The 13247-nt window shown below is 32.3% G+C and overlaps 1 protein-coding gene across 1 annotated transcript; it reads left to right on the plus strand.

Annotated features, from left to right (window-relative positions):
- The first annotated feature begins 326 nt into the window (after nt 1-326).
- On the plus strand, nt 327-7792 carry LOC106102775 (putative carbonic anhydrase 5). Its single transcript, XM_013282355.1, has 8 exons — nt 327-554; nt 3415-3456; nt 3588-3755; nt 4127-4250; nt 4574-4676; nt 5059-5174; nt 5893-6016; nt 6518-7792. Exons 1-8 carry the CDS (start codon nt 518-520, stop codon nt 6761-6763), a joined length of 960 nt encoding a protein of 319 aa, XP_013137809.1. The 5' UTR covers nt 327-517; the 3' UTR covers nt 6764-7792.
- The last annotated feature ends 5455 nt before the right edge of the window (nt 7793-13247 follow it).

The following is a 13247-nucleotide window of genomic DNA, read 5'->3' on the forward strand; positions in this document are numbered from 1 at the left end:
TCAACGTCTGTGTGTCACTTAAGAAGAATACACACTAGCGAAATGTCTTCATTTGAAACACTTTTTAACGTCGACTTATTATTTTAGTTATAATATAAATAGAATTTGGTTATTTTTAATATCAATCTATTAAATCTAAACTCTAAAGTTGTCGTTAATGTCTACAACTAAAGTTATGTTAGAAAATGGCCTTTAAAATAAGTAATATGGTATGTTTGATGTAAAAAACGAGTAAAACTGTCTTAAAAATTATAGTGACGTCGCTAGTGTGTTTACGCCTTAAGTAACCTGCAGACTTGTAGACTAGACTTGGGTTAGCAGTGCGGACAGCGCGTGCCGCCCGCGTCTACGCCCTCGCGATATGTCGCATACTTCGTGAAAAAAATAAACCCTCGTAAGTCATATATAAAGTAAAAATATCGTCTTCCAATTCAGTTGTTATCTGGCATCTGATGTGTGTAGCGACTTGTGACTTTGTCTTAAAAAGGAATTAGGCGGGAAAAAATATTTTTCAATTATGAAGTTGCAAGTGATTTATGTTTTAGTTGTTATTGGTGAGTTTTATTTTTAAGGATTTATATGACCTTGTAAGGTTCATTTTTAACTAACGAATAATTCATAGCAGTTTGTTAAACTTTAAAACTGATTTTAAAACTTGCTTCTAAAAATTAAATTTAATATTACTTGTAATAACCTTGTAAATGATGGATTAAACAAAAAAACACTTTAATAATTTTAAATAAAAAAATTGAATAATGATTAGGTTCAATATTTTGGGTTTTCATCATTTTTGTAACATAAACAACTTGAAAATTATAAAATTCTGATTCAAGAAAAGATATGAAAATCAACCTGCAGTTGGCCAACGTGCTTGTGGCCTAGACCCCTAACTGAGGGTGAGCTGCCCCTCAGTGGGGCCGTACAGTGAGTTGTAATGTAGGTTCCTACTCAGAAACACACACGTTAATGCTCTTCTTATGTAATTTCGGAACCAATATTGAATTATAATATCCAAGATGTAACACAGAATCTATACTATTATAATAAAGCGTAAACACACACTTCTTTGTTGCCTAAGATGTCAGCAATCACAGCATATTTTCGAATAATTCTTTCTTTAATAAAAAGCCTTACACTTACGTCACGATTTAGGCTATACATTTTAACACCATTAAACTTAGGGGGTAAACATTTTGGATAAAAACCCTAATGTGGGAAAGAGACCATAAGTTGCTGCCAACATCAAGGAAGGTTGCCATCATTTGTCATATCATTTTGACATTTGCAATTGATAATTTGACACATGTAAACAACAAAATAAAATTTTCATAATTATATGCGGATGAAGTCGCACGGGAACAGCTAGTCCTTTATAATGAAACAATTGGTTATTGATTTTATATCGAAATTCATCTTCACATGATCTCTGCATTAAAGACTGCACAGTTGGTTATAATGCAATCATTATATTATTTACACACACACGACAAACCGATGCATTTATTATTAGCTAATCTAATGGGAGAGTTCACATGAATAAGCGATAAGTTGTGTCCTGGTCAGCAATTGTGGTCCTCTTCTCCTTGCTACAGTTTTCTTATAAAGAAAAGATGAGAAGTGGAAGTGAATGGCAAAGGTGGGGACTCATAGGGAAGGCAAAAACCCCTTTTTCTATATCCCATTATTTATGGCTTCTGATTAACGCAGTTGCGAATGCAGATATTGGCAGTGGTCACTTTGCTTTTTTGGCGAAATCAGGTACCCTGCTTTGTCTGCCTTGTTTGTCTGTTTGTGTATATAGATGTAGGGTTTGACTTTTGATATTAAAAAGTCAATGTTTTTGTCTCGATGAATTATCAATTTTATCTTTGAAAAGTATTTATTGGTCTATCAAAAAATAATATCTTCAAAATAATCGGTTCATTGCTGTTAAGCATTATTTTATCGTATGAGTCAGTACTTAACGTAATTAACTAATTTTGAATGATAGATTTATTAAGGAAAATTTAAATAAAATTAAATTGTATTTTCTTACTAATATTGTAAATGGGAAAGTTTAGATGGATGGATGTTTGTTAGAGTTTGTAGCCTAAACGGCTGAACGGATCTTGATGAAATTTAGTACAGACTTAGAGAATAGTCTGGAAGGACACATAGACTACTTACTTTTGTTTTCTTAAATTCCAAGTGGACAAAGTCGCGGGCGAAAGCTAGTTTGTAATATAAGTATTTTTGAAAGTAAATCAAAAAAATGTTTGCCTATCGCTCGATATTCGGACATAATTTAAAAACAAAACTTTTTTTCGTCATATAATATTTAATATTTTTTTTTATAAAAAGAGATACAGATGGTTCTGATATTTCGTTAAAGGGAGTTAAATATTTTATTTAAAAAAAAAAAACATAACATTAATTAATTCAAAAATGTCATCTACACAAACAGAACTTTTCATTAATATGTTCTTTGACAAAAGTAGGTCGACTCTCAACTCCACTCGTCTCTCGTTCTTGGCCTAATTGGACCGTAACTCCAGCACCATTTCATACAATAAAAAAGTAAACGACAGTGAAATAATTTAACTTTGAGCTTTTCTATTGTCTATGCACTTTTAAAAATGCATTGTCATTTGTCATCCCTTTCATTGTCTTAGAAAAAAAACAGAGATAAGTGTTTTCCGTAATGAAATTTGACTGTTAGCTAAAGAAAAACTTTAGTGTGCCCTTTATAAAAGAAAATATTTTTATTTTTATTTTTCTACTATTTCTTTGACGAAGGAGGGTCTCATAGGAAGGGTGATGCCCTTTCTGTGCTTCGCCACCATCGTCTAATAAAGGTAGGCAACGCATCTGCAGTTAGAGATATCTATGGGCAGTAGTCGCTTCCCTAATTCAGCGAATTCAGATAGTTTATATTGTATGGCTTAACTCTTTACCATCTTCTACAATGTTTTTCGAATAAAAACAGTAGCAAAATAATACTTTATAGTTTTACGTTTAGCAGTTAAATATTTGCGGACCGTAAACTAAGATAAGGTTTTATTTGATTCAAATACTGTGTCAACCTTAGTAAAATTCCGACTACGCGAAATTTTAAAGTTCTCAGTTATTTCAGTTGTTTGTGATAAGATACCAGCTGTTAAATAGACAACGTTTTGTAACAATTTAAAAGTCAAACTAAAAAAACAAAATACAGTTTTTAAGTATTTCCTGGACGAGCAAATGTAACCTTTTTAGTGCGGTAATGATTCTGTACACGTAGAGAATTGTCGGCCCAATAGGCCCTTTCGTTTGTATTTTACAATACAAAAGTAGTACATAAATATATTGTTATCCCTATTTATAAAAAGGTAAAGAAAGGGATGGCAACATGGCTCTGTAACTTATTGTTGAGTTTTATGAATTCTTTTGTTTCAGGTATTGTGAACTGTGATTCCGGATCTGATTGGTCATACAATTGTAAGTTTTAACATTTACTTTACATTCTACTAGTAAACAGTAAATAAATTAATTGCAATTTCGTAAATAGTGTATCTTTCATACTATTTGTTCCATTACCAGAATAGTTTCAATATAATGTGTCAATCCAGATGAAACGCAATGGCCCAACCAGTGCCGCAGCGGCGAACAACAGTCACCCATTAACATAATGACGCGGAACACTATACTGGACACGCACGGCGCGCATATACGAGGACCTCTCGTCTTTCGCGGCTTCGGAGATGTTAACCTTCGCGCCACCAACACCGGCCGCACGTGTATGTATAATATTTTTACTATAAAACTAATATTGTTGAGTTTCATTTACCTTTTTTTATTTGTTAATGTATGAAATAATCTTCAAATTGGTAAATCTAACTGTAAGAGTGCGCCTTTGACTAGACTATCGCACAACTGTTTACACTCGCTTTGATTCCTATAAGCTTATATGGAGGTGCGAACACTTGATTTTTATTTGTGCAACTAAACAGTTGAATTTGCTGCGAAACAATCGACTATCGCACCACAGTACGATAGTTTAGTCAAAGGTGTGTACCGGCTCTTACAAGTCTTAAAACCGCTCTAAGATATTCAAATTATGATCTTCGTATTATTTTTCTGTTACTCAATTTTTTAAATTATTTCTTAGTGAAATGGATGGTAGAGGAGGACGGCCCAGCACCAGTGTTGTCTGGCGGCCCTCTACGAGGCAATTACACGTTCGTGCAGTTCCATCTTCACTGGTTCTCCGAGCATGCGATAGATGGCATGAAGTAAGTATCCGTTGACGCAAAATATTACTTATTGATACAAAATGTTATTAAAAATACATTAACAATATTTTTTATTAATTTTATTTTAATTATTGTCATTATTAATACTTTTTTAATAGCACTGAAAGATTATTTAGTTTCAAATAATTAATTTCCTAATGATTAAGTATTTAAAACTACCTTTCCTGAAACCATCCAAGGTCTAGATTTGATTTAAAATAGTATTCGATCGTCAGGAATCGAAACTAAATTAAAAAGCCTGTGACGATACTAAATTAAAAAGCCTGTGACGCTTCGATTATTTCTCATGTATATTTCTTTAGGTACCCAATGGAAATCCACTTACTGCATGTGAAGACAGGTTTAACAGTGGCGGAGGCTTTGAAGAGGCCTGATGGCTTAGCCGTCATCGGCGTGCTCTGTAGGGTAAGGGGTTTTACATTCAAATGTATAGTGCTATCTGACATCCTGTTACTCGAATAGGGCTGTCACAAGTGAATATTTTAATGATCAAATAGTTTTTAAAATATGCAACGAGTAAATCCCTAATGAATTGTTTTTATTTCACTATGTCACTTCTAAAGCGTGTCACTAACCTATCGCATAACTGTTTAGTCTTATTTTGATTGATATGAGCTTATATGGAGGTGCGCACACTACTCGATTTTTATGGGCAAATAAACAGTTGGATTGGCTGCGAAACAATCGACAATCGAACATCAGTTGTGCGATTGTTTGGTCAAAGGTGTGCGTCCTTAGGGTGGACTTAACCATCGATATCAAATGTTGATAAAACGTCTGTCTTCAGGTGTTCGCTGATGATGAAGACAATGACTACAGTCTGCATCAGTTAGCTGACATGGTGCCCTCTCTGCAGAACAGGACCGTCGCAGGAAGTGAATTACCCATCACCTTAGATTTGTAGTGAGTATCTAGTACCACACTCTAAATTTATGTGATCATTTATCCGACTTCCTTTCATTGATAACATTTAAACTAAGCTGCAAATATTTGCAAAGGAATTAAATGTGTGTGAAGTCGATCAGAACTAGGCCAACGTGGTTGACTAAGGGCTAGTCTCCCTTAAATTCTGAGTGATATTAAGTCGATCAAATTTACGAACTAAACGGCAATTTTATTGTTTAATTTTCTTTTTCTAAGTGATATAAACTAAATATTATATCACTTCATGTTTATTTATTACGTAGCAAAGTTTTAACAATATAAAATAATTGCAATGTAACTTTTAGCGACTGTAAATATTGCCAAAAAATTATTACAAAGACGTCAATTGTAGTTTGTGAAATTGCGAATCAATTATTTGTACAGCTGTTCAAGTTTCGAACAAAAGCTTGTTAAGATTAAGTTTTATAATATTATAGATGCAGGTGAAAAGATTAAAACACAATATAATGCATAATTTGTAAAGTCTGGATTTGTATTTAATTGAATTCATTGTTTTAGTATTTAAACTTTAAAACAATACAAGTGTTAACTTGTAGCCCGATATAAAGAGAATGTTTAACTTACATTGTTTAATACCAAAGTTTCAACTTGTAAAATAACTTTATACTTCATTCTCGTGAATAAAACACTTAATTTAGTGAATGTAGTATTTAATGTTATTTTTTTTGTCTATCAGTCGTCTGATGAGTCCGCAAAGACAGTCCTACTACACGTACCACGGCTCGCTGACGACTCCTGACTGCCAGGAGGTGGTCACCTGGATCGTGCAGGAAGAGCCCATCATCATATCTGACTCACAGGTATATACTGCCTTAATCATCTCCCTGTTTTTATCGACACTCTCTTATTAATTTTGTCACCTTTTACACACACCATGTTTTCCTACTTAAGTTTCCCGCCACATTGTTTTTAAATTTTCATCATATAGACATCACTAAAAAGTCCTGATTCGATGATTTCTCCTTAACCAATCTCAGCACCACAAAAGTTCCCTACGTGTTCATTTGAATATGAGAAAATCGTAGTCCGCATTCAACGTGTTAAATGTCAAAATAACTTAGAAATGAGGACATGAAATGTGTCTAGTAGTAGAATACCATTGAGAAAAATTAATTTAACTATTCATAGAAATGTTTAAGTAAAGCAGAAAGTTTTTATTAATGAAGACGTGTGCTTCGAATTGAAAAAAATCTAAGGCTATTTTTTAAGGCCACAGTGCCCGAGTGGTGGTATTTTTATTGATCTTCTATGTTAGTACTTATTTGTTCTTCGTTTATTTATTCATATTTTTGTCCATCCAGTACAAAAAATTCCGTCAAGTGTACGTAGGGGGCGTCGACAACTACCGAAGCTTACAACCTACCAACCGAGTTGTGTACCGCAGCGCTGCCTCCTCCTTGTACAACCCATCGCCGATCGGCATGCTGGGTGCGCTACTTAGCATCACCTCCTTACTCAAATCAACCGTCGGTTCGGGAGTTTGCTTTATAACTAATTTGAAAAGGAAATTCTTCACAGATTCATCCAATGCATGCAAAGGTGAATAGTCAAGGAATTAAATTCGATTCCATGTTATATCAAACTGTTATAAGAGGTAGCACTTATGGATAAAATGAAATAACGGCCGAATTCTGAAACGAATCTCCAACAGTTTGATGCGTCATCGCTTACGATTTCTCAGACGTCAAAATTTTAATGAAATTTTATGTTCGAGCGTGGTCTTATCATTTAAGACTCTTTTACATATTTAAATGTCGTTTCAGTACTTGGCCGTAAGATTCCTCGATTGTATGTGATTTTTATTACGTTGGTAAATTCGTACAAAATCTTAGTTTTTATTTATTTTGTTATAAGTTCATTGTAAATACCATTTTAGGTAACAATCAATGTTGCTCGTCAAAATGTGCATTTATTATTGCGGGAAAAGTGTGAAAATGAAACATGTTACGATGTTAACGTATATTTGTGTAGTTTTAATCGATTTCTTGTAGTTCTAGGCTCTCTAGATGTTACTAGCCGTGGAATATAATACAGTGGATTTTAGAATACAATTTTATTTTATAAATATTGTACGTAGAACGTTCAAGCAACATAAAAAGTTAGGCAAATAATATAGATTCATACGTATGACAGAGTTATGAAGACAAAATCCTATTGCGCCGAACCTACTGGAGTAGGATAAGTAGAAAGATGATGATAATTTGATTATTAAATATTATGTGAATCTTTAAAGGTTTTTTTGTCAATTTTTAAAGCTAAAACATTTTTAACGTAAGAATTCTATTGTTCAATTAGAACTGTCAGAATTGAGATATAAAAGTGGGCATAAACGTTTTAAATTCTTATCAAAGGTCCGAAGTAAAAAATCTATTTATGAATAATCTATTTATGATCAATTAATAATGAAAGTAATCTTCATACAATATTTACTGATTGTAAAACACGTGTGCATTAATCCTACAAGCGTGTTATGCATTATGTTAATCCTTGAGATTATATCAATTTGAAAAATGACAATCTGTTACAATTAATTAAAATAAAATTGTGTTTGTCTCTATCTATCTTAGTAATATTATAAATGCGAAAGTTTAGATGGATGGAAGGATGTTTCTTAGAGTTTGTAGCCTAAACGGTTGAACGGATTTTGATGAAATTTGGTGTAGATGTAGAGGATATTCTGAAAGAATACATAGGCTACTCACTTTTGTTTATGACTTGCTGTTCCTCGCGACTTCACCCGCAAAAATAATAGTAAGCATCTATATTACTCACAGATAAATTACCTTTCTAATGGTGAAAGAATTTTTAAAACAGTCTAGTAGTTTTTGAGTTATTTCAATACAAACAAAAATCCAAAAACCAAAATCTTTCGTCATTGTAACGTTAGTATAAAAACAGTCAAGTTAGTTTAGTTTCACATTATTCATGTAATCCACAGTTTTACCTTTGTTCTGTTGATTTTAAACTAACGATATTTACTATTTTAGGTATACTAAAACGAAATTTAAAGAGTTCTTACACGTTATTTACAAAATCGCAGACGATATAAAATTGGAATTTAATTGTGGACTTCTCATTTAAGAACTTACATAAATGTCGGTTCAGTATTCATCCCTTAGTTATCTATACTATGCTTGGGTTGTTTAGTCTGTGCCTGTAAGGCACAGTTGGGCGACAGCCCAGGGCGCTGGACAAGGTGCGCGCGCGTTGTATTCTCATAACATTATCAGATAGCAATGTACATAATAAAATATTAGTGTGTCCATTAAGAACATCTGACATAAATAAACCAACTATGGAAAAATTATTTTATCTTACACACACATGTTTGTGAATCGCTTGTGTAAAATTTACACGTATTTTGTTGATTTACAGCGCACATTGACTAAACTATATAAAAAACTATATCAAATAAACCACTTCAAGTTGTTACTTTCGTTGTTGTATTGCATATATATAGTAATTTTTACAGAATCAGGCACATTTTCAAAAAATAAATCTATCGAGAAAAGTTTGTCCAATCGTGATTCTGTTCCACGAGCCTTTAGTTAATGGACTGAAGTTATACATATTAAAATATCACGAATCAAATATTTGTAGAAATCCTGTTCTATGCCTCCAAAAATGCGCAATTTGCCGTAACCGCCCCTTAAGTCTCGCTTTGATCGCTATGAACTTTTTAGTTGTGGAAATAAACAGTTGAATTGACTGCGAAACAATCGACAATCGCACAATATTTGTGCGATAGTTTAGTTAAAGTGCGACCAGTCTTTTTTTTACTTTTTTTTATTATTTGATTACACTTTTTTTAATTAATACAAAATACTGGCTGGTAAAGTTTTTATATCAGTCTGAGCCGATTCATAGCAGATTATGATAAAAATCAAACGAACCTTACTAATTGCATTGATAATATTTGACAAGATAAGATTATCCATGTCGTATAAACAAAAGGAATTTAATCCTTAATATAACAATTAAAATATTTTAAGAAAGTAAAAAAAATAAAAGCAAAAACGTGAAGATTTTTTTTTCAATTAGAACCTTACCACGAATGTAAATGTCGAAATTCGTTCCATATTTTTTCATACTATCTTGGTATATTTTTATTTATTAGGTCTTCTTTTCGAACGGTTTGATTTTGTCAACAAAATATTCATTTCTTTCACAGAAAAATTCACTTTTTTTGGTTGGTTTTGTAAATACTTTTCCACTATGCTATTTTTCGGAATCTCAATTTTAAATCTTTTCAAAATTATTAGAAGTTTGCATTAATACGTTTTTGATTATACAATCGAGCAATCTATTTTTACATCGATAAACTGTAATCCGAAACACCGTCTCATTTGCAAAGACCACAGACTGATAAAAGTGTTAGATGCGTACATTTAAAAAAATCCTTCTGTATGAACGAATGTTGTAAGAGAATAGAAATTCAAAATATTTGTTTTAAATATGTGTTTAAACAGAATGAAAAGTTGTTTTTTTCTGCATAGGTATTTTAGTTCTTTACTTTTAACATTTGACATTGTAATATATTTTTTGACATTAATAATACGTTTTAATTGTATAATAGTGTAAAATTAAGTTTATTTTCTAAAAATAATTGTAATAAATTATTATCTTAGTATACGCTAGCAATGTGTTGTTTTGTTGAAATAAGATTTTTTTGTTTTTTCTTGTTTTATTTTCTTCTTTCATCTCATGTGTGTATAAGTTTATTAAATTATGGTTATCATTTTTTCCCTCAAAAAAACAACATTGGCCTTCATAGCAAACGATTTTTTTTTCTGTAACGAAGCATGTTATATTAAATTGTATGTGTTTACGATTAAACGATTTGTTTTAGTCTAGACTAGCTGTTCCAGTGCGGCTTCATCCGCATGAAATGTCAAACTTCAAATGCACGAATGACAATTACTTCCTTGATGTTGGCAGCAACTTATGGTCTCTTTCCCACATTAGGATTTTTATCTAAAATATTTACTCCCAGAGTTTAATGACGTGAAACTATATAGCCTAAAGCGTGACGTAAGTGTAGGGTTTTTTTTATTAAAAAAAGAACTATTCAAAAATATGCTGTGATTGCTGACATCTTAGGCATCAAAGAAGTGTGTGTTTACGCTTTATTATAATAGTATAGATAAATAAATATCTCATGGTTGTTATTTTTTGTGTTCTCTATTGATATAATAAAATTATTTCAAATATGAATCTTGTTTTAATTTATCAGTATCTTTTTATTGCACATTTCTTTCACAAAAATTGAACTGTTCAACTAAAAGTATATTTTTCTTCAGTCGAAATGTTCAGTTAAAACTATGAAAACTCTTCGTATATGCGGGCTTAATAATCGAGCGGATTATTTTATTTTAAATGACACCTCTATCCATGTTTAAAATCTACAACCATTGCATTCAAAAGTAAGAAATAATTAAAAGCACACATCAAAATTAACAATGTAAGAATTGCTATCAACGAGGAAATATTTCATTGATAAAATGCAAATGCATTTGATTAGATAAAATACTTATTAATTATTTATTATACGTATTTGGAAAATAAAACAGCATGTTCATATACATATGTAATTTAGTTACAAATATTGTAGTTAACCAATATATTAAGCGAATTAATTTCGTCTCTCAATTACATCAACCCACAGTATCCATAAAAGCGTTATAATTCTGCATTGTTGTTAGTTGCTGTTAATTTTCGATCTTATATTTTGACTTAAATATCGCGTAACTGTTTAGTCTCGCTTTGATTTGTATGAGCTTATATGGAGGTGCGCATACTACTCGACCTTTAGTTGTGCAACTAAACAGTTGAATTGCCTTCGAAACAATCGACAATCGCACAACATTTGTGCAACGTTTAGTAAAACTTATGCACTCGATCTTAATGTTACTGGTCAAGCAATAAATAATAAATATCATGCTGGCCGCCAAGAAAGCCATAGAAAATATTTGTAATTAAGGAACGTAATTCGAATGTAGAGAAAAACATGACATGAGCGATGTAACCACATTTCATTTGTATTAAATGACTTTTTATCAATTTATGTGAATAGTTTGTGTGTTTTATCAATAAATAAAGAAGATTTTATCAATGGTACTAGTTTACATTTATTCAGTTACTTCGCCGAAATGGGTACAAAATAAACATCTTCGATTGCACTTGACAATGTCAATGGTATGATCCTACCAGAACAAATGTTACTCTTATATTTCTGTAATAAAAGTATTTAAAAATTACATAAATACTGACGTAAATCCTGATAATATCATTAGATAATAGTGACGTTTTATAACCTCACAATCAGTTAAATTTTATTATTCCGTCGCACAGATAATAAAGGCAGTAAATCATTCTGAATTTTTACCTAAATACTTTAATTGCATTGCCTTTAGTTCAACATACTTCAATATAGAGATAAGATTACTTTTATGTTAGCAAATTCTATGTCGGCAGCTTGTGCAGACAGATATTCAAATTTATAGACGTTAACAAAAAATGGTTAAACATTGTTTTAAATATATTTTAGCCAAGGGCGGATCCAGCTTTGGCGCCAGGGGGGGTTCACATAGTCGTGGTCAAGTCAAGAGCTTGAAAAAATATTTTGTCAAGCTCTTGACCAACCATCTCTGGGGGTGGTAATGACCCCCCCCCCCCTTGGATGCGCCGTTGATTTTAGCTTAAACACAGGTTAACAGTGGTAGAGCCCGCTTAAACATCTTCGTACGAATGGGCCGGCTCGCCCGGTACAATACCACGACCACGCAGTAAACAGACGTGTAGTGGAAGCGATTCCGCGTTTCGTCTGATGAGTGTGGTGCCGGAGGGGTAATTTTAGTCCCTTTCACTTTCCACCCTTTTTGAGAGGAGAGGTTGGAAAGGAAAAGTGGATTTGACTGTGGAGGAGACGCGTAGGAAGGGGAAATGTCCTCTTTATGGGAGTTTCCTACTTCGTCAAGTAACGGTAGGCAATGCATCTGCAAATGCGGATGTTTTTGGGCAGCGGTCGCTTTCCATTTCGGTGGATTCAGGTGGTCACTTGCTCGTTTGCCACCTTGTATTATAAAATAAACCTTTTATACCATGACTAACGCTTGTGTGGATTCTTATCAAATTACATGAAAACATTACAATACGCAGATTTACGAAATATCATATAGCAAAGTTCTAGCACTATGTATGGTGACATGTCTATTAGAGTTGGTTTTGAATTACACTTCTGTAAGCAATTTCCCTTAAAAATCTCGCTTCACTTTGGATTGGAATTCATGTATGAGGACACAACACATTTTATTGATAGACTCGATAGGGGAAGGGTGCATGGTAAAGGGTGTTAAATTCGACGCCTGAGCGCACTCGATTGAAGGGCTGTATGCTACAAGGTAGGGGTTTCAACCATACAATTTAAAACGCTAAGAGCCTTCCATAAAAATGTGAGAATTGATTTTGAAATATTTCAATAAAATATAACCTAAAAACACTAATAACTTACACTTCTTAATTATTAAGTAAATTGATCCCGCTACGTAGCATGCATATTTATTTTAATAACAAATATGTTTTCTTTCAATTGGAATGTTGTTTTGTAAACTCTCGTACTCACGATAGTTGAGTCGTTGACCACCAATCGGTAGGAGATATCTGCCACTTTGTCATCTATAACAATGACAAACTATCTTGTAACTATTCTCTTGTACACAGGTAAGTCGTTATTTAAATTAATAATTATAATATTATCCATACTTTTATCTTATAATATTTTTTTTTAGAAATAGCAGCATTACGCTATCCGTTTCATTGGTCGTACGAAGGTTTGTTTTGTTTTTTAATTTATCATAATTTTCCAGTTATAAAAAATATTATTTTGTAGTGAAGCATTTATGTATGCGTCAATTATGTACTTATTTTTGTTGGATAACTCTCTCAGTTCAGTTTTTTCACTTTGTTTTGTGTAAACAGTAGTTAATTAGATATTTCATGAAATGTGCAAAATGAATCGATAAATCGTATTAT

This window comes from Papilio polytes, unplaced genomic scaffold (genome assembly GCF_000836215.1).
Source record: "Papilio polytes unplaced genomic scaffold, Ppol_1.0 DF823912.1, whole genome shotgun sequence".
Taxonomy (NCBI): Eukaryota; Metazoa; Arthropoda; class Insecta; order Lepidoptera; family Papilionidae; genus Papilio; species Papilio polytes.